Source organism: Diceros bicornis, chromosome 18 (assembly GCF_020826845.1).
Source record: "Diceros bicornis minor isolate mBicDic1 chromosome 18, mDicBic1.mat.cur, whole genome shotgun sequence".
Classification (NCBI taxonomy): domain Eukaryota; kingdom Metazoa; phylum Chordata; class Mammalia; order Perissodactyla; family Rhinocerotidae; genus Diceros; species Diceros bicornis.
The window spans coordinates 60,133,085-60,160,190 of NC_080757.1; the positions used below are offsets into that span (position 1 = coordinate 60,133,085).

A 27,106-nucleotide genomic window follows, 5' to 3' on the forward strand; every position below is an offset into this window, starting at 1 on the left:
GCGGGGGTTGTAGGGGGAGGCGAGAGTGAAGAACCCAAGGAGGAGGAGGAGGAGCTCAGCTGTGGGGTGCTGAGCACCCAGAGCACTCGCTGGGCTCTGCCTGGGTATGGGGAGGTGTCAGGGCACTTGCTGCTGTGTGCTCTGGCACACCTCTGTGCCTGTAGCCAGAGCCTTTGCTCTTAGGGGCTTCTGGTTTAAAACCCTGTTTTCTCTGTCCAGTGACTCTGGCCTCTCATAGTAGTATCTCTGTTTCCCCTGAAGGAGGACTGTGTAACTGCTTGGAGCCTCCCTCCCTCTCTACTATCCAAGGTAACTTTTTTGTAAATGTTGAGGCCTGTATTATAAAGCAGGGGATCCTAACCATCCCCATCATTTCTGTTGAAAATCCATCCAGCTCCTGGTGTTTGTATAACACCAATAGACAGCACAGGGACTTAATCTATTTTGTGGATATGTGGGGAGTGATGCTGAGTAGTTAGGACAGGGCTGGATTGTAGAAAAGGCTCTTGTAGGGTTATGGCTCCCATCCTAAGACCCACAGGCACTGGGAGGGCTGCGGTCCAGCCGTTAGCCAGAGTGTTACTGCCATGGAGCCATCCAGCTAGGGGGCTCCCAGCTCTGCACTCGAGCTCGGTAAAATGAAATGCCTCTCGCTATATGTGCTACTAATTATAAAATATATGTAGATGATATTATGGCTAATATAATACAGAGCCATTAAAAACCATTTCTAATTTCAAAGTGGCCCTTATGCCATTATGTATTTTCTCAATCAAAAATTAGTTGCTCAAGGTTACACACGAATTAGTGGCAGAGTCCTTGAAAGCCATGCAGAGAAATTTGCATTTGATCTAGTAGGCAGTACTCAGTTAGTTAATAAGTCAATTAACAAATACTTATGAAATGTCCACTAAATACAAACTACAAAGAAGTACAGATGTTCTTTGAGCAGTGAGCTCTGCATGTTTAATTTTAGATTTGTACTGAAGTGTTGCATACATACAGAAAAGCGCACTTGAAATTCAAGTGTGAAGTCTATAGCTTTTCTCAAACCGATCATACCCAGATCCAGAAAGAGTATTACCAGTGACCCAGAAGCCCAGTCTAGTCTGTTGTCGTTTTCCAGTCACTCCCTGTCCTCCAGTTGTCCACTCTCCTGGCAGTTATGTTAGTTTTGCCTGTTTTGCATGTTAGCTAAGTGGGAGCATGCAGGAGGCACTGGAGGCTTTAGGGGGCGGAGTGACATACAGGAGCATTACTTTAAAAGGGTTCACCTATGCACATCTCAGGGTGGATTGAGAGGAGACTAGGTCAGTAGAGCCCTGCTCCTGCAGGAACCCAGCAAGGAGGAAGGAGAGTCCCAGCAGTGTCAGCCCGAGGTGCTGTGGTTTCGACCAACTCGTTAGTAGTTGATGATGGAGCGCAGGCCCTTTTGAAGAAAAAACGGATGGAACATGGTCATCGAATTGTGTGTGTGAAGATGATGGGGAGGTAAAAAAATGCTCCATTTTTCAGGTTGGCTCAATGCGAGCACCATCAATAGCCTTTGTGATCTTGGACCAAGTCATTTGACCACTTTAAACTTCAGCTTTCTCTTCTGTGTTATGAGGCAGGTTGGACTAAGTTCCTGTCAATGTAAAGTTCTAAGCATCATGAAATACAGAGGGGTTATGCCAAAACGCATGCAGATGGGAAAATTTATGAAAAGCTAAAATTTTATACAGATGCCAGTTACCATCTACTTTCCCTTCCATCCATCCTTCCACCCACCCACTTCATTCATTAAAGAGAAGCCTATGAAGGCATTAGCAGACTTTTATTAAGACAGAACTACAATTTTAAATTTATGTTCTGTCCGCTTCACCCCACATCAGATTGATAACATTGTTAGCAATATCCATCCAGGAATTTAATTTTAGTTTATTTAAATTATTTAGTTTTGTTCATTTTAGTTAATGTGGTATTAAACACATCATTTTAGTTGTCCTCATTCTTTCCCTCTCTTCCCTTCTTTCTCTTATTTCTTCCCCTCTCCCACTCACTGTCATATTCTTGGGAGGAAACCATAAAATTAATTGACCTCAGGGATTCCCAGTAGATAGAATGTGACAGCCCCACTTAGTTGATCACAGCCTGATGAATGGCCAGTGGCTGCCCCTGCCCCTTCCGTGGGTGGGCAGGTGTTTTGATCCAAGACCAGGGAAAGAAGAGCGGGTGCTGCTGTCAGCTGCCACTACTAATGAGGGTTTCTGGTGTCTGCTGGAAAGTTGGTGAGATGCACAGAGAAGTGTGGCAGCGGCTCTCTCCAACTCTGGGACGCTTTTGACATGCCCTCTTTGGGAACACCGGTGAGAGGATGGTGTGGGGGTGGAGGGCCTGGGCTTTCCAAGGGGCGAAGTTCAAGGAGGAGGTGGAGCTTTAGTCCCTTTGGAACTCCCTCCCTCCCTTTGTCGTGGTTTCTTAGAGGGCATGCATAAGAATTGCCACTGATCAGTGTGATTTCTGGACAAGCCTTTTATCCTTTTACAGAGGAAACCATTTCCTTTCTCTTAAGTGTGGATTACAGTCAGAGCACTGACCACATGGGTGCTCCACAGAATTGTAGGTGGATGAATTAGCTGCTTTCAAACCAGCTCTTGCATTGACTCTGCTGGTCACCATGCACAGGGCACTGCCAGCTGTTTGCATGGTTTCTATTTGTTTAAGCTATGTTCTGCTTCCCTTTGCTTTGTTTATGCACTTAGGTGACCCTCAACTTTTGTTTTTCAGATCCCAATTCATTCCTGTCTCTTGCCAATTTTGTGATTCAGATTATAGCAGAGTTGATTGGGGTCATTATAATTCTTGAGAGACTGTAGCAGTCTGTTCCTACCAGAACAGAGATGAAGACTAATGGCTAATTTATTTAGTTATGGATTAAAACAAGTTTACCATACTTCTTCCAGATAAGTTAGTTATAACGCGATTTTCACCAGGTTCTCCTCAGCCAGAGGTGCTCATTAGCTGACTGGGCTCTCCTGAGGCTATTGATTTAGACGCTCTAGGGTAGGGCCTGGCATCTCTATTTTGAAAAGTCCTTGATGACTTTGACATACCCATGGTAAAGGTCCCTTCCAGCTCTAAAATCCTGTTACTTAATTTTATAATTAATTTTTTTTTTTTTATCAAAGTAACCCATGCATGAGGCTTAAAATCAAATAGTACTAAAAAGTAGATTAAGAAAAAGCTGTCTTGCGCCCCCACCCTTCCCAGAGGGGGTATTCTGATTGATTCTTTTCTTGTCTATGTATATAATTTTTTTTCCCTGTAGTTACTACAGGGAAATTTGCTAGTTACTTTTATTTGCTAAATTTTCTGTGAACTTGAGTTTATTTTATTTTTTATATATATTCCAGTAGATCTGTCAAATGCTATCAATAATTTTTTCCAGTGCTCAAATAATCTATTAGTTTTTTTTTTTAAACACCCCTTTAGCTCTTGTTGGACTCCTTGGTCTCTAGATCTGGTACATGGGCATCTTGTGGACTCTCCTCCCCCCGCCCCACCCCATCTTTCTCTCTTCCTCTTTCTCTCTGTCTCTGTCTCTCTCTCGTTTCCTGGATCCTTTGTTGCCTTCTTTTGTTTATTTCCCGAGAATAGGAACATGAGGCACAGATTTTGTGAGTGTTTGCATGTCTGAAAAGACCTCTGTTTTACCCTCAAACCTGAATATCAGGTTGGAATTACTTTCACAGAAAATTTGAAGACACTGCTCTATTTTGTCCAGTGTTCAATCTTGTTGGGAAGCCCTGAGCTTTTCTCATTCCTGATACTTTGTTTGTGATCTGATTTTTCTCTAAGGACTTTTCTTTTGTCTTTCATTTTTAGCAATTTGATTATGATGTGTCTGGATGTGGATTTCCTTGGGTTAATCCTGTTTATGGTTCACTGAGCTTCTTGAATCTATACGTTTATGTCTCTGGCCACATTTGGGAAATTATCAGGCATTATATCTTCAACTGTTTTTTGAGCTCTGCACTTAGTTTTCTCATTCTGAGATGCCGATGACACAAACGTTAGACCTTTTGTAATCGTCCCCGGGTTCCTTGAGACTCTTTTCTTGGGAGCTGTTCCATTTCCACAAAGAGGAGTCTTACATTCTCTGCCAAGGTGGGATTGCATAGTGGGTAGCCAGGGAGAGGGAAGAGATTAGCTGATATACTTAACTGTGTGGAGGACAGTATTTGAGAGGGGTACTTTGGGGGAGTTGGGGCAGAATTAGTGTTAGTGCATGGAAAACAAGGAGACTGAAACACAAGACAGGAAAGGTGTCATTGAGTACGCTGACTGGCTCAGCACTGAGTGGTGTTTCCACAGGCACACCAACGTGGACACTGGATCTTAATTTAATAAAAATGTGATGTACTCTGTTGGGAGAGGAGGGAAAGGGGCAGTAGGATGGGGGTGGAAGAGAGGACAATCCTGTCCTCTGTAGAAGGGTTGTTGCTGATATCTACAATGAAAATTAAAAAAAGCAATATAAGCATATTTTTAGAAAAATGGTGGTAAATATCAGAAGCAACGGCTCATGGAGTTGAAAGTGGTTGCTTCTGAGAAGTGGGGCTTGGGATGGGGATAGGGTGACAGGGGACTGCTACTGTTTTGTTTAAAGCCTTATGATGCTATTTGACTTCTTAAACTAAGTACATGTGCATAACTTTGAGTTTAAGAAGCCCCATGGTGGGCCGGCCTGGTGGTGCAAGCAGTTGAGTGCACACGCTCTGCTGCGGCAGCCTGGGGTTCGCCGGTTCGGATCCTGGACGTGCACCCACGCACTGCTTGGCAAGCCATGCTGTGGCAGCGTCCCATATAAAGTGGAGGAAGATGGGCATGGATGTTAGCCCAGGGCCAGTCTTCCTCAGCAAAAAGAGGAGGATTGGCAGATGTTAGCACGGGGCTGATCTCCTCACAGCAACAACAACAAAAAAAAGCCCCATGGGAAGGCTCTGGTTAAGAGGGAGAGGTTGAGAAACCTCAGGCCCCACTGTGCCATCTTTAGTCAAAGGTGGCTTTGAAGTGAATTATGTAAGTGGGAACTCTGAAAGAGAGGCTTAGCAGAGGAGAAAATGCACATATAAAGAACTTTATCCTTTTCTTTGCTTCCTCAGATCCTCTGTCAATGGGTCCTCAGAAAGCTCTGGAAACCATTGGTGCAAATTTACAGAAGCAGTATGAGAACTGGCAGCCAAGGGTAAGCATTCTTTACTTGCTTTTCTCTTTGTTTCTTACGGAAAACTTCAGTTCCTTGGTTTTAAGTAGTCTTTGAATCCAAGCGAGCACTTTTTACAGATCGTCCCCTCATCTCATTGAGTTACTGGATACTCTTCCCTGCACACCTGCATGTCCCCTTCTGGTCTGTTGATGTGCTCTGTTGTTTCCTAATGACAGCACAGGAACTAATGTGAGTCAGGAATTGGCTAGTGTGTTATTTATTTTGCCTAAGTTTTCCTCCAAAATCTTTAAAAAACAAAAAGCATTTTTTTCATGTTACTCTTAAATCATGATGGGTCTTTTTTGCACAGGAAATGTATTTTCAGTAACTTTTCTGCAATCTCAACTAGTTAGAGCTATTTTTCCTGTCTTCAGTTTTCAAACAGTTGAGAAAAAAAGCTCTCAACATTCAAAAGATGACACCTATTTATGCCTTGTTTTTGATTCAAAAGGTAAAGTTCTTTTTAGGGAGCCAGTTACCAATTACTATGTCTTTTGTTGCTTATATCGTACAGTTTTTTTTTTTTCTTTTAAAGAGAAGTGGCGTGGAATATGATAACTGTGTCAAACTGCTTTTAAGATCTTAAGTTATTTGTAAACCACCCAAAGACCTATTTCTTTTATCCTTTCTCATTAACTGGTTTGAGGATTTAATAATTTTAATAGAAAATTAGAAATTTGGCGTGTTTATGGAGGTGCCTTTCCATTCAACTTTATGTGGTGGGCTGGGTCTGGAATCATCTCAAGGGCGTGATGGGGAAGGCTGGTTTGCGTGGCCTTGCCTGCATGCCTCCTGTGAGCCTTTTCTCTTCCTTTTTGGGTGTAAGCCTCATAGAAGCAAATGCTCTAGAGACCCCGGTGAACACTGCCTGCTTGAGATTTTCATATGTGGATCATTTTTCCACATGATCTGGAATTTAGGAATTCTTTGTACATTATTTACATTCTAAGAGAAGAGAATAGCCAGAAATGATTTGTTCCTACCTGTAACGGTGCCCTTAAGTAATTTCTGCCATTGCCCATAGTGCTGGAGTGACTCACGGTTATGAAACATCTTTGTATCTCGGGGTGTAACTGTGCTTTGCATTTCTAACTTGTCAAATCGATAATAATAGGCTCTTATTCCTTTAGAAGGCAGTTTCTTAGTGGCGATTTTGATCTATGCCTAAAGGCTTGCTTTTTCCTCCATCAAATTCGTTACCTCTTGATGGTTTATATGAAAATTCAGTAGCCTTTTTCTTGAGAATGCGATGTGTCTGGGGCTTGGATGAGGACTGGAGAGATATTTTGATGGTGTATTCCTTTACAAATAGTTGAGGTGCCTGGTGTTATCAGTAGTAAATAGCTTCTTTGAAGACTTTGAAGGTACTCCAGGATCTCACCAAGGCTAGACAGGCACTTAAGGGTGAGTGAGTGGCGCCAACAGCCCTTTCAGTCCACGTGGGACGACACGCACAGGTAACATCGGAAGACATGACGTCACTGGCATCTAGAAGGTTGAGAACCAGCGCTATTTAAATTTAAAAGAATGCCTTTCTGACTTAGCTACTTCTGCCGGTCTCCTGGGTTTGACTTAATGCTTTTGCTTTTTGCTGGATACATTTGTTTGAAAGAGATTGTAACGAAATAAATTCAGATCTACCAACTGTATTCCTCATAGAATGTGTCTCTGCTGTTTTAATTACTTTCTTCCTTTTAAAGAATTATTACATAAAAAGATACAGTCTTTCAGAATACATGTTTAATATTTCAGGATATTGTATGTTTATTCCATTTGGCATGATTTATGATTTTTTTTGAAGTGCTAAGAGTTGACATACTGCTAGCTTTATTATTAGTTTAGCTTGAGTAGGTATCAGCTAAGTTCACACCAGCTGACAGTAAAGGGAATCTTGTAAAGTAGAAGATCTGTCTAAGAGCAAATCTCTTCCATGGCCTCTGGAAGAGGCATTACCACATAAGGCAGGCAATGTCTGTATAAAGGGAAATGATTGCAGATCCAAAAATGACAGTGTAGGATCACGTGTAGAATTGAAAAATTACCTTCCCATGAGAGTGGGAGGGCTAACCTCAGGTGGTGAGCATCCATATAAAGGAGTGCAGTCCTCTGGGTAGACGGTTAGTCTGAGAAAATTTGTTAAAGTCAGTGAGATTTCAAGAATGAATCTGCAGGGCCGGCCCCGTGGCTTAGCGGTTGAGTGCGTGCGCTCCGCTGCTGGCGGCCTGGGTTCGGATCCCGGGCGCGCTCTGACGCCCTGCTTCTCCAGCCATGCTGAAGCCGTGTCCCACATATAGCAACTAGAAGGATGTGCAGCTATGACATGCAACTATCTACTGGGGATTTGGCGGGGGGGGGGGGGGGGGGATAAATAAATAAAATCTTAAAAAAAAAAAATCTATTCTTAAAAAAAAAAAAAAAAGAATGAATCTGCAAAATAACTTTTTGAAGGAGAGAGAGTTCAAAGGGCTGGTGAGATTCCCTGTTTGCAGATTACAGGGTGCTTAGGGAAAGGTGTTGGTGTACCAGTGCAGGTGGGATTCCATCTGGGTTGGTTTGTAAAGTGGAATTGGAATAAAGTACAGCTGCAGCTTAGAAAGAAGCAGTTCATGCACATAGAGTGGGGTCTTTTGCCTGCATTCAGGCAGCAGAACCACAACAATGAATACTTAATATTTTCTTTTTTGAATGCCAAGACCATTGCATTCATTTTTAAGTATGATAAAAACGTTTAAAATTTTGCTGCTACAAACCGTTAGTGAGACTTATCTATCTCGGAAATAAGCCTGAGGTAGTGGATGCAGCAGGAAACCTGCCTGCCGCTGATGTCAGTCGTGGGACTGTGTCATGTGCACTGGGCAGTACTAGTCCATGCCCTGGTGCAAGTGGCTCACTTCTCTGCTTTGCTAACTTCACATGGGTTATAGGAGAGGGAGGGAGGCCTGGCATCCCATAGCGTGGTTCTCAAAAAGTGTGTGACAGGCCTCATGCTGCCTCACAGAGTTTGCACATAACATTAGGCAATTACCAAGCTCAGATGTTTGTGTGCAAGGTGCCTGGTTCCTGACTGTAAATCAGGGTCCTTTGAAACATTGCAAAGCTGAACACATACCACGTTATTGCACTCTACAGGGCTTTCGAGGTTTCCGCAGTAATAAAGAGAGGTTGATGTGCATCCGCAATAAAACAATGGGAACATTATTAAATTTCTAGACCTTTGATGTAGATGCCCATAGATCTGGTTTTCTCTTTCTCTCTATCCTTTATAGCAAGACTCACAAAGGTTGGGCAACTGGAAATGAAGTTAGTTTCATTAATGTTTGTGGAAATCCTCGCATGCCTCCACGTTGCTGTGGGTAGGAACAAGCTAGGGAATCCCACTATCTCAGTCCCATCTAGGAAGTGCAGAAGATCAACCACTGAAAACCTGGCCACGTCATAGGAGTAGGGCCTTGACCTGATCTCCTTCCCGGTGCTAAAATGCTTCTACTTTTTCCTCCTTACTTTTCTAGCTTTAACTATTCAAGATTAAACATTTTGATAAGGTGATTTGGGGTTAAGAAGGAATGTAGAGAAACTATGACAGTGATATTTTTTCTGAAGTGACCAGACTTGGGCCCAGCTTTCCCTGCCGGGCCAGTTGAGCCCTTTTCTAAATAATGTATCAGTTTGCCACTGGTGAAATATTTCTTCTGATTAAATTTAAGACTCTGCGTTATTACTTTGTAGGCACATAAATTTGTGTTCTGCAGGAGATTGAAGGAAAAACACCAACAGTTGTTTCAGCTGAAAATTCTGCAGTTAAATAAACTTCACTCATTTCATCATAAGTCTCAACTGAAAGCTTTATTGGGAGACGGGAGTAGGAGATTATAAAGCTGAGTGTATACAGTGAAGAATTTATCTTTTTAAGACTTTCTCTAACAAATTGGCGGTTCTGGCAGTTTAGTACAAGGTGTAATTTAGGAGCTGGAGCCGGTGAAAGACAGCAAAGGGAGGGTCTTGTCTCTCTGTTGTTCTTTCCCCAAAGAGTGCTCCAAACCACAGCGGGGGCCATGGCTCCTTCCTTGGGCTGAAATGCAGTTCTCCTGGGTGGCTTAAAAACAAATTTATGTGGGAACGTTTATAACTTGCTAAGATAGGTGAAGACATTTACTGATACTTCTACTGTTGGCAGGTACCTGAAGTGACCTCCTGACTGAGTCCCATTTGTCCAGTGTGCCTGTCTATGAAAGGAGACAGAAGGTGCCCTTTAGTGCATTGTTATAATGCCCCATGCTGCAGGAGCTCATTCTCGCCTAACCAGTCTGTGAGTGGCCAAGGCAACACGTCCTCTATAGTAGCTGTGGGATCTACAGGGAGTCCAGATGCTGGCAATTCCCAGTTAATCCACATGGGACTCTTCTTAGTTATGCACACATAGTGACATTTTGTGGATTACATTTAGCAGATTCTAAACTTCGGCCTTCCCTTCAGTTCATCTTGCCTCTCAGCTCTGTCACTGTGGATGTGTGGTCAAGGGATGAGAGTTGGTTTTGCTCTCAGACAGACATGTTTTTATGATGCTTCATGCCAAGCAGAGTGTACTTAGGGAGAGGTCTGTCTGGGACAAAGCTCAGCTCCACCACACAGTCCCTTAGCCAAAAAGAGATAATTGTTGCATTTTCATTGAAGTGAAATGCAACTTTTCCTTTGGTATTGATCGTAGAGTTGTTTGCATGCTTCTGAGAGCATGCTTGAATCAACTGAAGCTGATGCGTCTACCTCATGGTAGTGATACCCATCCTAGGTTCTGGGCTTGTGGCCCCTGCACCTGCCCAGTAGGTCCAGCATGGCAGTGTTGCTCACTACCGCCACCCCAGGAAGGTCGTATAGTCATCTCAAGGCTTTGTGCGCATGCGGGAGTTGGGTTGACTCCTTGGAGCAAGTTTGGAGCAAGTTTTGTGGTTGGAAGATTGCTTATCTTGACTTCAAAAATAGCTGGGCTGGGAGGTGCCAGACCTCGTGGTTAAGGGTGAGGGGCAGAGTCCCATCCCTCTTCTGTCTCAGTAGGAGGAGAGAGGTTGGGGAGAAAGGGGATTTCCAAGGCCAGTGGACAGTTTCGTTCATAGTTTGAGCATTCATAGCCTTGTCCTTTGGGTTTTAGGCACAGGAATTGTTTGCAGACCCTAAGGCTTGCGTGTAACAGTGTGTTATGGTGGGGTTGTAGTGAGGATATCAGAGTCAGATTCCTCGCCTCCTCCCTGAAATGGGGACTGCTTGACCTGTCCACCTTGGAGAAAGAATCCAGTGGCCTGCCTCACGAGCTGCCAAACATTCAGGATTGACCATTGAACTGGTGGGTGTTAGGGAAAGGGCTCTGTCAGTCCAGGTTGCTGGGTGGGGCTTGGGAGCCCACTGCACCGCTGTGTGACTTTCAACTACTGGCCTGTGGGTATCCTTCTGGGGCTGGTCACAGTGCTTATGACCCACAGCTGTGATGCCTGCCTCTGCTTTGGGGCTGGGAGTGGGGGCAGAGCAGCAGGTATTAATACTGACCACTCTCCTTACCTGCCCCCCTCAAAGTTTTGGAATGAATTTTATACAAGACCCATAAGTAAGTGGATTCTACCCTTTCTTGGGATTTTCACAGTCAGGTGTGGAGAATCAAAGAAACCAAGTTTGCTATAGGACTGTGTTCCCCACCTGGGAGCTACTCTGGGGAGATTTGTGGAATAGACCAATGTGGGTTTTTTCTTCTAGTGACTCTTGCTTGGGGCAGTCACATTATGACCTTAGTCTCAAACTGACATTGCAGTTCAGCTGGTAAAAATGGCCCTATAAGGGAGATTGGTATTGTCACCTGAGTGCCACCCTGATGCCATTGTCATACCATCATCCTTATTCTACTGTTTTCCCAGGCCAGCCAGATCTCCTTCTTTGTGTGTGTGTGTGTGTGTGTGTGTGTGTGTGTGTGTGTGTATGTGTGTGTGTGTAAGACTGGCTCTGAGTTTACATCTATTGCCAATTCTCCTCTTTTTTTGCTTAGGAAGATTAGCCCTGAGCTAATCTGTGCCCATCTTCCTCTATTTTGTATATGGGATGCCACCACAGCATGGCCTGACAAGTGGTGTGTAGGTCTGCACCCAGGATCCGGAACCTGCGAACCCTAGGCCACTGAAGTGGAGCGCGCATACTTAACCACTACGCCACTGGGCTGGCCCCTAGGTCTGCTTGCCTTCACCAGCTGTGTTTCCTTCTCTGTGGGTCCTAAGGTGGGCTTCATCCCCCTTGCTTGTGTTTTTGTGACAAACTGCAAATGAGAACTCATAGCCAAAGGCAGAATTGCAGATGGATAGCTCACAGTTTACATAAGTCAGTATCTGGTTTGAAGCACTTTGCATCAGGTACTCATTAAATTTGCATGACAGTATAGAAAAGTCTTCTGGTTATCTTGGGGTTAACTGTCATGGTTTGACAGTTTCACTTAACTGCTTTCTGCCCAGAACGTTAAGATTTGTACCTGTGACAAACATTTTATTTATGTTTTTGCTTTGGCCTTAATCATGTTCCCATACTTCATCTCTACCCCCTCTCTTCTATCACTGCTCACCTGACAGCTTTTCCATGCACGAGTTCACTGAGAATTCTGATTTATGTGCGTCAGCTGAAAGTTTCTTTTTCAGCCCTGCCCATGCACTACCTCTCCTGCCTTGTCCCCAGAGGCCATTGTATTGGATACAGCCTCCTGGATATGGAGGTTAGATTCTGCTAACCAGTTTACAGCAAAGTCTTCATTCTAGCTCCACCTCCCATTGCATTTCATAAGAGAGTGTGCAGCCAGTGTCATCCCTCTGCCGTCACTCAGAGCAGCTGAGAGACACGACCTATGAATTCTTTTGAAAACACAACAAACACATTAAGAAAGAAGAAGAAGAAAGAAAGACATCATTTTGCAGCCTGTCTAGAGGACGAATATCTACCGTGCGACCAGAACTCTAGGCTCTTTGGGGCTCTCAGTCTGGGGGAATTGGCCTGGGAGGCCACACCGATTTGCCATCACTGGGTGGACTCCTGCCCTCTGAGGCAGCTGAGATGGACTCATGAGAGAGTCCATTTGGGATTTAAGACCACACCATTGTGAGTGGTACATCGACGAGCATAGTTTCAGACCATCAGTCACTGCTCAGAAAGAGTTTGTTTTATCAGGCTCTTCCACTGCCCCCTCTGTGTCCGAATGGTTGTGTTCAGCTGGTAGCTCATTGCACCTTGCCTTCCTTTGCAGGCGTGCCCCCCTCACTGGCAGGGACAGCTTCCCAGGGGGTGTCTCCTTGACACCAGTGTGCTGGTGAGAGGTGAGGGCGAGGTCATAGCCTGATAACCATAGAAAGAACATGGACTTGTTGAATTTTAGCTTTGCTGCTTCCTAGAAATGTAACTTTGAGAAGCTACTACTTTTAAGATTTGTAAATGTAAAAGGAGAGTTAATGGGGAGAATAAATGAGCTAAAGTATTTGTACCCGGAGGGACCCATCACAGCCTGTTGGCTGATCCCTACTCCCCATCCCTACCGTTCGCTCCTAGGCTACCTGGTGAAGGCCACACTTAGAAGCACTCCGCTTGCCCGAGTTTTCCTGCTCACTCTCCAGCTCCATCCTCTGCCTGGATAACTCCATTCCCAGCTCTCCTCTATGAATTGACCTACTTGAAGTATCGTGTTTTTAGAGAGAAATAAGGGCTTAACTCTGTCCTTAACAAGCCTCGCAAGGATACCGTCTCTCATCTTCATGTTCCTTTTAACAAGAAAGTTATCCCTGTGTGTGACAAATTGCAAATAAGGACCAAAAGCTGTCAGTTTGAGGACTAAAATTGTAGCTCAGATGTCTGGCATTCACAGATTTCATGTGCAATGTTGATTTCCTGAGTTAACCTGGAAGCCCATGATACAGAGCGATGTGTAAACAGCTCTGGAGGACGTGCTAGGGATAGAAATAAAGATGTCTGAGGAAGTGCTGCTTCTAAGTCAGAAAGTAGAAGATACGGTGCGTTAAAGAATGGAATGCAAAATTTGGAGGTGGCGATGAGGAGCCCACCGTATGCTCACCATATGTGACTGAGAAGAGCTGTCAAATTATATTCCAGCCACATGAGACAGTGCTGATCAAGGGGGAAATAATAATGGTTTGGAGGGGAATGGCCACTTCTGTTTTACTTGATTTCATTTTACAGGGGAAACTGTATGTCACAGTGGCATTTGTGAATTGGAGGTTCACAAAGGCTTCTGGATACCCCTCTCTGAAATGTCAAGGATTCACTTCTTGGTGTGATATATAATGGAAATTTTTTAAAAATTTGAGATAAAATTCACATAACATAAAATTATAAGTAGAATCCTACAATACGTGGCATTGTGTGTCTCACTTCTTTCACTTAGCATAATGTTTTCAAGATTCATTCATGTTAGGCCGGCCCGGTGGCTTAGCCGTTAAGTGTGTGCACAAGTTTTTATGTGGACATATGTTTTCAGTTCTCTTAGGTTGGAATTGTTGGGTCATATGTAACTATGTTTCCTTTTTGAAGCACTCCCAAATTGTTTTCTACAGTGGCTGTACCATTTTCCATTCCTACTGGTAATGTATGAGAATTCCAGTTTCTCCCTGTCCTCGTCAACACTTGTTATTTTCTGTATTTTTTAAAAAAATTATTATAGCCATCCTAGTGGGTGTGAAGTGATATCTCTTTTTGGTTTTGATTTACATTTCCCTAATGACTAATGATGTTGAGCATCTTTTCATGTGCTTGTTGGCCATTTGTATATCTTCTTTGGAAAAATGTCTATTCAAGTCTTATACCATTTATTGTCAGGTTATTTGTCTTTATTATTCAGTTGTAAGAGGTCATAATGGAGATTTTTAAACTGACTAAGCTGTAATTTTTGTGAGGACTTGTTTCCTTTCCAAATAATGTATGTGATGTCTGCTGAGAACTTCATAGTAACATTTAATTGTTAAAATTGTCCTAGGCCTGTTAGATTTGTTCCATTTATAAAATTAACATTAAGAGGTTCTATGACTGTACTGATACATTTACTATATAATTACATGTTTTATTATCTATTCCATATGATTCGTTCCATGTTTTTGGTTTCAAAGAGCTGTGATCCACTCAACCTGGATTATATAATATGCAGAAACTTCCTGTCAAGGTCAATACATGTGGGGTGGTAGAGGACTGGACTTCTGTGACAACCCAGGTATAGGTCTGGAGGGTCAAGGTGGGCAGGGGACCTCAGCAGTAGGTGGTGGTGCATTTTCATTCTAGTGGCTCATCACTAGCGTATCTGTGCCCTTGTGTGTGTCTCCTCTCTACTTTAAGTTTGCTTCTGCTTTACCCTGAAGATCTTTTCTGTACCTCTTAATGCACGATGACTTGGTTTTTACTTTCTGATGTATTCATCTGTTGAATACGTATTTGTTGATTGCCTGCTCATGTGAGGCCCTGCTTGGGCCCAGGGTCTCGGCGTGAACCAGACACAGCCCTGTCTTATGGGGCTCATCTTCTAGTGGTTCTGACTCTGAGTCTTCTCATCTTAATAGTCTGTCATGCCATGAACCCCCATGGTTCTACCATCACCTCATGACCTTTCTTCTGTATATTTCTTCAGCTTCAGCTCTCTGTTACCTGTATTTTTTTGTTGGATTTTTAAGATTAAATTTACCCCCAAAAGAGTGTTTTACCATTCACTGGGTGGTCAGGCTGTGCAGCCAAGGTTATAAGGCAAATATGTGCCACCCAGGGGAGAGACCAGTGCATGATCTGAGGTCGCTGAGAACAGACAACACACACACCAAGCTCACGTGGTGCAGCATTTACTTGGAGCAAGAGGAGAGCGGGAGAGTGCACCAGATCCAGTCCCTTGCAGTGTGTCTGTCTCCACAGCCTGTGGATCCACTCCACAGCCAATGCCGGCAGTGTGGCTGCTCCCCGCCCCACTTCGTGCTGCAGTGGAAGGACCTCCCACCCTATGGGCTCTGAAATACAGCAAGCTGGGGGCATACCTGAGGACCACTGACTGGTGTGCTTAAGCAGAACAAGGAGCAACAGTGACTCTGAAGCAGACCAGCTATTCCCTCACTAGGCGATAAGCCCGGGCAGGCAGGCTTTTTATCTGCCTGTAACCCAGTGTGCCAGGCCTGTTCTTATGTGGTGTGTTCCGGACTGCCTTTCCCAACAAAGACAGACTATGATTGGCCCAGCTTATCTTTTATTTATTTATTTATTTTGCCATGGTCCTGCATGTAACTGGCCAATCTGTGGGTTGATCCCACAGAACTGAGGTTCCCACCCTGTAATCAGCTGTGACCAGGGGGCTGGTTGACAGGATTTAAAGCACATGGCCGAACTGAGAGGATTATACATGACTTGTGTCAATGTCATTAAGGAAATTTCTCTTTTGAAGGGCTGTGTGTATGGCAGGTTCCTTGATTGACATGTCTGGTAGCCCTGGACTATAATATGTTCTAAGCTAAATTCATCTTTGTGTAGGATTTTTAGTTATAAGTTTTGTTTTTATAAAAACTTAGTGAAATTTCAATAAAATCCAAGGAGAAAGTACAGATAATTAAGGAGAAATAACTCAAGATTTGAGGAAGTCGAAAGAGTCGTAAAGAAGTGCTTTGCAAAACTTTGCAAATAAATTGGAAAATCTGCATGAGGTGCATGCTTTTCTAGGAAAATATAAATGACCATAATTGACCTCAGAAAACATAGAAAATCAAGATAAATCAATAAACATAGAAGAAATTGAGAATGTTATCAAAGGGATCGTCTCTCATTCCTCCTCTCTCCAAAAGATTTCAAACTGTGGAGGAACACAGAATTCTAAGGCCATTTAACTTTTGTTATGGGAAAATATTCAAAATATGTTAAGTTTAAAAAGCAAGGAGCAAAAGAAGAAAGTGTGCTCAGCAGTCTTAGAACAGGCAGGTGTAACTTATAGAAATTCAGCTATTCCTGCTTGTCAAATTAATAGTGTAGATGTGTATGATACATATGTATATGGAGATGGATGGATGGAGGAGTAGGCAGGTAGGTAGATGTGCCTGTCTTTCTACTCAAATCAGATGCCATGAGTGAACATGCAGTGGGAGACTTGAGCCTGTGGCTTCCTCAGTCATTCTCAGTTTCTGTTTGCCTGTGGTGTCTTGCTGTGTTGGTTAATTCTAGTCCCACAAATGTAGATACACAGATAATCCCTGAAATGATACACAAAACGTTTGTCACAGTGAGTTTGGGTAGATGCAGAAGACTTTTACCCTAAATCCTTCTGTATATCTTGCATTTGAAAATCATGATTATTTATTACTTTACTAATAGGCAACTGATTTAAAACACCCATTCTTCAGGTGTCACCTTAGTGTGGGAATGAGACTGTGAGGCAGAAGGAACCACCTTTATCCGCCTCTCTCGTTTCTCTGCTGTGTGTATGTGTGTGTGTGAGAGATGGCTAGTTCTGTAAGACCAATTGTATCGACTCGAACCACTGCAGTCTGGAGCGCCGCCCTGAAACAGTGGAGAGCCGGGCTGTAGGGTTCTCTGCTCAGCAAGCCTGTTCCCTTCGACTTTGTTTACCAACACCAAGCATTAAAACAGCTAAACTTAATGGGCATTTTAACCCAAGGAAGACAACAAATGGTGAGAAATTAGATTGTTGTCTTAGTAGAAAGAAAAGTGTTATATTGAATACTCTCTTTAAGAAAAAAGAAAGATAAACATCTAGAAAAAATGAATATTGGCCAAGCATAGCACCCTACAAGGTTAATGTGAGGGATTGCGTAGTAAGAAGATGACAGCCCTGTCTTAAAGGGATTTACAACCCAAAGAGTGGAAAATGACTAATCGTCTTAAAATTAAGCAATATTTGTACCTGTCAAAGTGGCCTAGGTGCTTTGGTGGTGCGTATGTGCCGTGTAGACTCCAGCTGGCCGTGGGCCACAGGTGTGTAAGGGACTGTGTTGGCGCAGAACACAAGCATGAGGGTGGCATTTCTTTTTTTTTTTTTTAATTTTTTGTTTATTGCAGTAACATTGGTTTATAACATTGTATAAATTTCAGGTATACATCATTATACTTCTATTTCTGCATAGATTACATCATGTTCACCACCCAAATACTAATTACAACCCACCACCACACACATGTGCCGATTTATCCCTTTCGCCCTCCTCCCTCCCCCTTTCCCCTCTGGTAACCACCAATCCAATCTCTGTCTCTATGTGTTTGTTTATTGTTGTTATTATCTACTACTTAATGAAGGAAATCATATGGTATTTGACGTTCTCCCTCTGACTTATTTCACTTTGCGTAATACCCTCAATGTCCATCCATGTTGTCACAAATGGCTGGATTTCATCGTTTCTTATGGCTGAGTAGTATTCCGTTGTGTATATATACCACATCTTCTTTATCCATTCGTCCCTTGATGGGCACTTAGGTTGCTTCCAAGTCTTGGCTATTGTGAATAACGCTGCAATGAACACAGGGGTGCATGTATCTTTACGCATTGATGTTTTCAAGTTCTTTGGATAAATACCCAGCAGTGGAATAGCTGGATCATATGGTAGTTCGATCCTTGATTTTTTGAGGAAATCTCCATACTGTTTTCCATAGTGGCTGCACCAGTTTGCACTCCCACCAGCAGTGTATGAGAGTTCCCTTCTCTCCACATCCTCTCCAACACGTGTTGTTTCCTGTCTTGTTCATTATAGCCATTCTGACGGGCGTGAGGTGATATCTCATTGTAGTTTTGATTTGCATTTCCCTGATAGTTAATGATTTTGAACATCTTTTCATGTGTCTGTTGGCCATCTGTATATCTTCTTTGGAGAAATGTCTGTTCAGGTCTTTTGCCCATTTTTTGATTGGGTTGTTAGTTTTTTTGTTGTTGAGATGCATCAGTTCTTTGTATATTTTGGAGATTAAGCCCTTATCAGATGTATGGTTTGCAAATATCTTCTCCCAATTGTTAGGTTGTCTTTTTGTTTTGTTGATGGTTTCCTTTGCTGTGCAGAAACTTTTTAGTTTGATGTAGTCCCATTTGTTTATTTTTTCTATTGTTTCTTTTGCCCAGTCAGACATGGTGCTTGAAAATATGTTGCTAAGACTGATGTCGAAGAGTGCACGGCCTATGTTTTCTTCTAGAAGTTTCATAGTTTCAGGTCTTACATTCAAGTCTTTAATCCATTTTGAGTTAATTTTTGTGTATGGTGTAAGGTAAGGGTCTACTTTCATTTTTTTGCATGTGGCTATCCAGTTTTCCCAACACCGTTTGTTGAAGAGACTTTCTTTTCTCCATTGTATGTTCTTGGCTCCTTTGTCAAAGATTAGCTGTCCATAGATGTGTGGGTTTATTTCTGGGCTTTCGATTCTATTCCATTGATCTGTGTGTCTGTTTTTGTGCTAGTACCATGCTGTTTTGGTTACTATAGCTTTGTAGTATATTTTGAAATCAGGGAGTGGGATACCTCCAGCTTTGTTCTTTTTTCTCAGGATGCCTTTACTTATTCGGGGTCTTTTGTTGTTCCAAATAAATTTTAGGATTCTTTGTTCTATTTCTGTGAAAAATGTTGTTGGAACTTTGATAGGGATTGCATTGAATCTATAGATGGCTTTAGGAAGTATGGACATCTTAACTATGTTAATTCTTCCACTCCAAGAGCATGGAATATCTTTCCATTTCTTTGTGTCTTCTTCAATTTCTTTCAGCAATGTTTTATAGTTTTCCGTGTACAGCTCTTTCACCTCTTTGGTTAAGTTTATTCCTAGGTATTTTATTCTTTTTTCTTGCAATTGTAAATGGGATGGTATTCTTAATTTCTCTTTCTGCTACTTCGTTGTTAGTGTATAGAAATGCAACTGATTTTTGTATGTTGATTTTGTATCCTGCAACTTTACCATATTCATTTATTACTTCTAAAAGTACGGTTGGCATTTCTTTAATAACTGTAGGTTCTTGGTGTAGCCTCAAATTAGACAAAATAGTGGTTTTACTTATAATTTTAGTAGTGTTTTCATCAATGTGAAAAATCATTATTTTTAATACATAAAAATAGATAGGTGAATACCCCAACTCAGTGATGAAGAGCATTGCAGATAATGGAAGTCATCATTAGTTTACTGTCCTCTTTTCAGGAAGATGACTTTCTAAATAGTGGGGGTCTAAACAGATTTCCATACTTTCCCTAGACTTGTAAATGTTTAAAGCAGGTGCACATAGAACTTGGAAGGAGAGCTGTCTGGGATAGTTTAGGATGGGGAAAGGGTGTTCAGGGTGTTCCATGCCTTAATGGCCCTAAAGAAATTTCTTTGTTTTACAAAAACTGTTATTTAATTAATGTACTTAATGATGACTGAACAATTATTATGTCAGCATTTGCCTGGGAGTCAGGAGACCTGTTTTAATCCCACTAAAGACTTGTGACCTTGGATAAATCTCCAAAATTCACTTCAGCTGTAAAATTCTCTAGTTCTAAAAGGGGTTTATTCTCATCTACTTAGTAAGACAGAAAAGTTTGTATCTTTTGGAGGTGAGTATTTTCAACAATGTTTGGTCTAATTTCTCTAGGACATATAGGATCTAGGACATGGGAATTATATGATTTCTCTCAGTGTTTTTGTCATTTTGAAAATTAGAAGTTCCTTTGTTTTCACAGCTCTACTGTTAGCTTGTTTTAATTTGAATATGTTTCTACTCATTCAGCTGATATGAATTCTTCACCTTTTAAATTGAGGGAGGACGTTGTGGGATTCCAGTAGGCCCTCGGACCCTTGTAAGGGAGGACTTTGGGCTAGTGGGCTTGCGTAGGACCTGGAGACTGCATTAATGGCAGAAGTAGGCTCCAGGAAAGAGCAGGCTCCAGCTTTGCAAAGGAACATTGGAGAGTGGACATTGCACCACAGCAAGGATTTCTGCTTGTGAAGGAAGAGGGAATTCACATTTTCAAGATCTTAAGACCTGAACTTTTTAATTCCTTTGGCTCATGTCTTGATCTAAGTCTTTGTTTTTTGATAGCCAGATTTAACCAGCTGACTTGCCTTCATATCCCAGAAGCACTCGCTGGGGATTCAAATGATGCATAAAGGATGAGCAATGGCTCTTAGTTTACTGGGGTGACTCGAGGCTGGTTCTGTCACACGGCCACTCTTGCTCCTCTCAGCTCTGTTTGGAGATGCAGCCAGGAATGTGGATGCCAGAGGAGGCCCTGAGCTTGAAGGGGCTCTGAAGGCTGCATCCCCTACTGGTTAGAGGGGATTTTTGTCTTTTAACTAGTTTTTAGTCCATTTACATTTAATGTAATCATTGACTTATCTGGGTTTAAATCTATCCTCCTATTTATTTTATTTTTGTCTCATCTGTTCTTTATTTCTTTTTTCCTTTTTTTTGACTTCTTTTTATTAATCATTTAAAAAATTATTTCATTTTTCCCTTCTATTGGTGACATATTAAGAATATATGTCACATATTAGTTTAGTGGTAACCCTGTAGGTTACTATATACATGCACTGTACGTTAGTACTTGTATCACTTTTCAAAAGTGCAGGAACCTTAAAACACTTTACCTCTTGCCTTTACCCACTCTCCCTCCCGACTGTGAAGTCACTGTCATGTATTTTAGTTCTATGTATAAACAAGACAGTATTACTGTACAGTCAATATTTATTTAGATTTATCCACTTATTTACCTTTTTTAGGGCTCATTATTCCTCCCTGCATTTCTCTCCTTCTATCTGGGATCATTTTCCTTCAACTTGAAAAACTTTTTCATATTTGTTTTAGTGAGAGTCTGTTGGCAACAAATTTATTTAATTTTTGTCTGAAAATGTTTTTATTTTACCTCCATTTCATTTTTGAAGGATATTTTTGCTGAGTGTAGAATGCTATAGCAATTTTTTTTTTTTTCAGTTTAAAGATGTTCTTCAGTTTAAAGGAGTTTAAAAGTATTTTCCCCTCATCTTCAGCCTTCTATCCTTTCTGTTAAAAAGTTGGCTATGTCTTAATATTGGTCCTTTGAAGATACTCTGCCTTTTTCCCCCCCTTCTGGCTGATTTGAAAGCTTTTTTCCTTCGTTTTCATCATTTTACTGAGATGTTCTTAGGTGTGGTTTACTTTGTATTTCTCCTGTTTGATGCTTCTTGACTTGTGGCTTGGTGTTTTTCATTAATATCACTTTGAATATGTGTTCTGTCCCATTCTGTCTCTTCTATTCTGGAATTCTAATTAGACTGTATTAAACCTTTTCATTGTGTCCCAGGTGTTTCTTATATTCTGTTCATTGTTTTTATTTTTCTTTCTGTGCTTTTGTCTAGATATTTTCTACTGACCTGTTTTATAGCTCACAAATCCTCTTCTGTTATGGTGTCCAATCTGCTATTTAGCTGACCTACCAAATTCTTGATTCCATTGTATTTTTCTATTCCATAATTTCCATTTGATTCTTTACTGATTCCTGGTCTCTGGTAAAGTTTCCACCTTGTTATCTATTTTCTTGAAAATATTAGCTATCAGTTCTAAGATGCCCATTCTTTTCACATTAACGTCTCTGAAATAGAGCAGTATATTAAAATCAGTGCTGACTGCTGACATAGTCTTGATGTAGCTATCATTGCTTGCACGTGTGAACTCAATGGCATGACTGGACAGTGATCAGTTTTTCAGCCAATTAGCCGTAAGGCCCACTTGTGGAGGGAGTATGAGTCCTGATTGTAGAATGCCAAGGGCAGCATCAGATCCTGCAAATGGAGGTCTGTGACCTGGAAGAACCCTCCAGAGACTGCCATGGAGATGTCACAACGCCCACACTCTTGGCCCACAGGGTGATGCTGATTGAAAATGTGGACACTGATGGCTCTGAGAGGCAAGTTGGCTCAGAGAGTGGGCTTCTGTATGTGAAGAAGAGGTATTAGGAATAACTTAACCAATTTCTATGGCTTATTTTTTCTTCTATTTATATAAGGGCGATAAATGATAAACTTATCTGATTAAGTTCACAATAGCTCTTTTATTAAGTATCAGATAAAAATTCCAGTTGATGAGAAAGCATTGTCACTGTTCAATTGGCAGCATTTTTTTCCTTAGTGATCCATAGAGCAATGATGTATCTTACAATCTTTGGCATTTATATTTATGCACAAATAGCATCTCTTTTATATAAGTTATAGCCACATTTTTGAGGAGCAGACTTGGGAACAGAGCGGGGCTCCATGAAGTTTAATACTGCAGAGAACCCTGCAGGTCTTCCTGAGCCCACTCCTACCCCGTGGCCAGCCTGCCCCACTTCCCATTCTCTGTGTTCTAGTCTGCCTCCGCAAAGGGCTTACAAAGACGGACATATATGGCAACATAGGCAGTCAGGTCCTTCCGTGAGGTCTTCATTGATCCATATTTGCAACACTCACAATAAGTGAAGGAAGATGCAGGTTAATGTCCTGTTAAAATCCTGGATCCAGCCGGTCCCTTGATCCCATTCCCAACACGGTCTCAGTCCCAGCCCTTCCTTCCACTCCCATTGTCACCAGCCCCATGTCCTCACCCTTCCACTGCAGCAGTGGCTTTTTTCCAGGCACCCTCCCCTAAATACTGTCTCTGGATTAACCTTCCTCAAGTGTTGCTTTGGTTCTGTTACTCACCTGCTTAAAACAAATAGAAAAAAAAACCAGCCAGCTCTCCAGTCTAACTCTCCTTCCTTGGGCAGTCAGCCCCTCAGACGGGTGTTTTCATCTCTCTTACCTCTGCCCTCCCCCTCTTCTGCCCCTTTTCTGTTGATCACATCTACCTGCTGACTTTTCTTACGTTCTAAGTCTGCTGTTTACCCACCTAACTTGAGTTTCTCTCCGGGGCCAGCCCGGTGGCGCAGCAGTTAAGTGCGTGCTCTGCTTCAGTGGCCCGGGGTTCACTGGTTTGGATCCCGGGCGTGCACCAACGCACTGCTTGTCAAGCCATGCTGTGGTGGCATCCCATATAAAGTAGAGAAAGATGGGCACAGATGTTAGCCCAGGACCAATCTTCCTCAGCAAAAAGAGGAGGATTGGCCTCAGATGTTAGCTCAGGGCTGAGCCTCCTCTCAAAAAAAAAAAAAAAAAAAAAAAGTTTCTCTCCTTCATGCATCTTCTGTGTATCAGCCCTGGGCTCAGGAGCTCCGAGCAGGTTTGGAGAGGGTAAATGGTTAGGCTTGAGTCCAAGTTAGGGATTGACTATATGGCCGACTTGGCATATGTTAAGATTTGGAGGAGATTAGAAGTGACTTGTCATCAGAGTCGGTATTGATCCTGGAGTCCAGCTGCACAGGTCAGGAGGACAGAGTCGTGCTGAGTCACAGCATGAGGGGAGGCAGTGAGGGGCGCTCACAGGTCGGTGTCTCAGAGGTGGAGATGAAAGCTGAGTAAGGTCATCTCTTGTCAGGTCTCAGCAGGGGAGCTGAGAGGGAGCCCCAGAACTCTCCTTGCTCCCGGCAAACCCACCTAACACCCATTTTTTCACTATTGTTTGGTTGAGATTTTGATTGGGATGATATCGAATTTATAGACCAGTTTGAGGAGAACTGGTGTTTTTACAACCGTAACTATGTGTGCTTTTCTATTCATTCTGCTCTTTTTTTTTTTCCTGAGGAAGATTAGCCCTGAGCTAACATCTGTTGCCAATCTTCCTGTTTTTTTTGCTTGAAGAAGATTAGCCCTGAGCTAACATCTTTGCCAGTCTTCCTCTATTTTGTATGTGGGTTGCCGACACAGCATGGCTGATGAGTGGTGTAGGTCTGTGCCTGGGATCCGAACCTGCAAACCCAGGCTGCGGAAGCAGAGTGCACCGAACTTAACCACTAGGCCATGGGGCCAGCCCCTTTTCTGTTCTTCTTTTTATGTCCTTCAATGAGGTCTGAGAATTTCTCCACAAAGATCTGATGCCTTTCTTGCTAAGATTCTACGTAGAGTTTCTGTTGCTCTTGTGAAAGGGATCTTTGTTCCCCCGTACATTTTCTGGTGCATTTTTAGAGTGAGGTAAGAGAATGTTGTTTATAATTGTGTGTTGGTTGTCATATTGTCACTGATTTCTCAGGTTCTTTCAGTACAGGGCTCTGATTCTGTGGTTCTAAGGTGATGGCTGTGATAAAGGATGTTGTGGAGAGCCTGGGGTATTAGGACTGGTGCTCTATACCATTAGAGATTCACAGCCCGGCACATGAGGGCTTCAGTAATTCACAGTCAAAACAACAGATTTGGAGGTGTACAGAAAGGTCTGTTCTATTTTCAATTTTATATATTTCATGTCTCTTTAAATCTTTTAAAATTTAGAACATCCCTTTTTTATATGCCATTCTATAAACTTAAAACCAGGTTTTAGATGTCATTTACATACAGTAAAATGTACAGATCTTAAGTATTTAGTTTGGTGAATTTTGAGAATTGTATACTCCCCTTTTAATTACCGCTCAAAACAAGATTAGACTATTTTGATCACCCAGAAAGATCCCTCATGCCCCTTCCCAGGCGGTTTCTCCTGGCCAAGGGAAGCCACTTTCGGGAAGCCCTCTTTCACCATAGATTAGTTTTGCCTATTCTTGATCTTCATACACGTGATCATACACTGCGTATTCTTTTGTGTCTCCCTTCTCTCACACAACAAATGGTTTTTGAGATTCCCCCATATTGTTGTGTGTATCAGTGGTTCGTTCCTCCTTATTATCGAGTAGTGTCTCATTGTATGGATGTAACAAAATTTGCTTATCCATTCTCCCGCTGATGTACATTTGGATTATTTCCAATTTTTGGCTGTCACAAGTAAAGCTGCTATGAATGTTCGTGTAAAAATCTGTGTGGGCATATAGTTTCGTTTCTCTTGAGGCAATACCCAGGAACAGGATTGCAGGTCAGGGGTAGTTTATGTTTTCCATTATATTTTGTGAGCAGCTCTAAATTGACAAATGACAAAAATCATCTGTTTCTCTTTGCAGAGCTGAGCAGTCTGCTGAGAAATCTTATTTACAGTTTTCTCCATATTCTCTGGAGACATGAAAACATGAACATAAATGAGCTAGGAGACTTATGGTTGTCTTTGAATGAATTCTTAGGTTAGGTTTTGGGCATTATTTTCCTCTCAAATAGTACACATTCCCTAGTGGTGAGGAATGAATTAGGCCATTTGTGCTTATTATGGAAGCAAGCATGTAAATATATGCACAGTTTAGAAAATAATCAAATTAATTGCTTTTACTCATTATTGGGCTTAAGAAAGAGAGGGCAACTTGTGGCTTTAAAACCCCTTCTGAGCCCTTTCCTGGTGACAGCCCTCTCCTCTTGCAGAGGTAGCCCTATCCTGACTGGGCTGTGTTCCTTCCCTAGTTTTCTTTAGAGTAGTCCTGTGTGTGTGCCCGTGTGTGTGTATGAACAAGACCCTGAACAGACCCTGGTTAGCTTGCCCTCTTTTTGACATTTCTGTCCTCCTTTGCTCAGCACTGTTTTGGGAGTTTATCTTGGCTGACGTGGGTTCTCAGGTTTCCGCTCCTTTATATATTCCCTAGTAATGAGAGAATGGAAATTTGGCTCTCTACAATTTTTGGGTTCACAAATAATCCATTGAGGAGGACTGGCACACGTCTCTTGGTGCCAAATGCTTCGAGGCTCTGCTGGGAAAGGACTTGCTGGTTGCTGAGTAAGTGCATCTTCACCTTCACAAGTGAAGGCCAAGCTGCTTTCCCTGTGGTCTGGTGGTTCTGCTGCTGGGAGGGGGCGGCCCCACTGAAGGCTGCATTTTCCTGCCTGCAGTCTCGCTGCAGGAAGGCTGCGTGCTCGCTCTGGGTAGGTAGACTTGGCTTCCCCGCTTTCTGAAAGCAGAGTTCAGAGGCTTCTCATCCTTCTCTCTGAATGATAAACAGCAAGAAATACAGTCCGATTTAAATTCCGAGTACAAATGCATTTAGCTGTGTTCATCTTTGTTCCCTTTTTAAGTAACAGAAACAAAACCTCAGAAAATCATTTTTATGCCCAGAACTGGTTTCTGCTTCAGGTGCTGGGGTATTCTGAGGGCCGGGGTATTCTGACGCCCACCCACAGCTGCCGCTTCTCCCCTGCTCTTTCTCCCCTGCTCTTCCTCTCAGCCTGCCTAGCTCCTCCTCCCCTCTTCCATCTTTCCGTGCCCTCCCCCCCTCCCACTCCCAGTCTTTCCCCTCCCCTCCCCTCCCCTCCTTCTCCCCCTCCTTTCTTGCTCTCTTCCTCCCCCCATTTCCTCTTCCCCTCTCCCAGCTGGTCTCCTAAGAAGCACTTAGCAGTACTCGGAATCTTTGACCTTGGCAGGTTTGGGAAGTGTTGGTTAATGAAGAGATGAGAAAGAGAAAGGAGCCCAAGTCTCTAAAGGAATCATGCCTGTTCGAAGCTGGCTGGATAAGAAGAGGGAACATTTATAATAATGTGGGTTGTTAACTGTAAAGTGCCTGAGATAAATTTATAGTGTTCATTTGCTTCAGAAGGACCTGGAGTTTTGTTTTTTTTTTTTTTATTGATGTTTTAATGGTTTCTAACATTGTGAAATTTTGGGTTGTACATTTTTGTTTGTCCATCACCATATATATGACTCCCTTCACCCCTTGTGCCCACCCCCCACCCCCCACCCCCACTGCCCCTGGTAACCACGGTCCAGTTTTCTCTGTCCATGTGTTGGTTTATATTCCACATATGAGTGAGATCATACAGTGTTTGTCTTTCTCTTTCTGGCTTATTTCACTTAACATAACACGCTCCAGGCCCATCCATGTTGTTGCAAATGTGACGATTTTGTCTTTTTTTATGGCTGAGTAGTATTCCATTGTATATATATACCACATTTTCTTAATC

At 42.4% G+C, this 27,106-nt stretch overlaps 1 protein-coding gene across 5 annotated transcripts in view; it reads left to right on the forward strand.

The window, feature by feature from the left end:
- The window catches only part of RPTOR (regulatory associated protein of MTOR complex 1), a 403,326-nt gene that overhangs the window by 85,002 nt on the left and 291,218 nt on the right, over positions 1-27,106 (forward strand). For all 5 annotated transcript variants that reach the window (XM_058561824.1, XM_058561827.1, XM_058561828.1 and 2 more), the window contains exon 3: positions 5,148-5,230. In XM_058561824.1, coding sequence (XP_058417807.1) covers positions 5,148-5,230 — 83 coding nt within the window. The remainder of the gene's footprint in view (positions 1-5,147; positions 5,231-27,106) is intronic.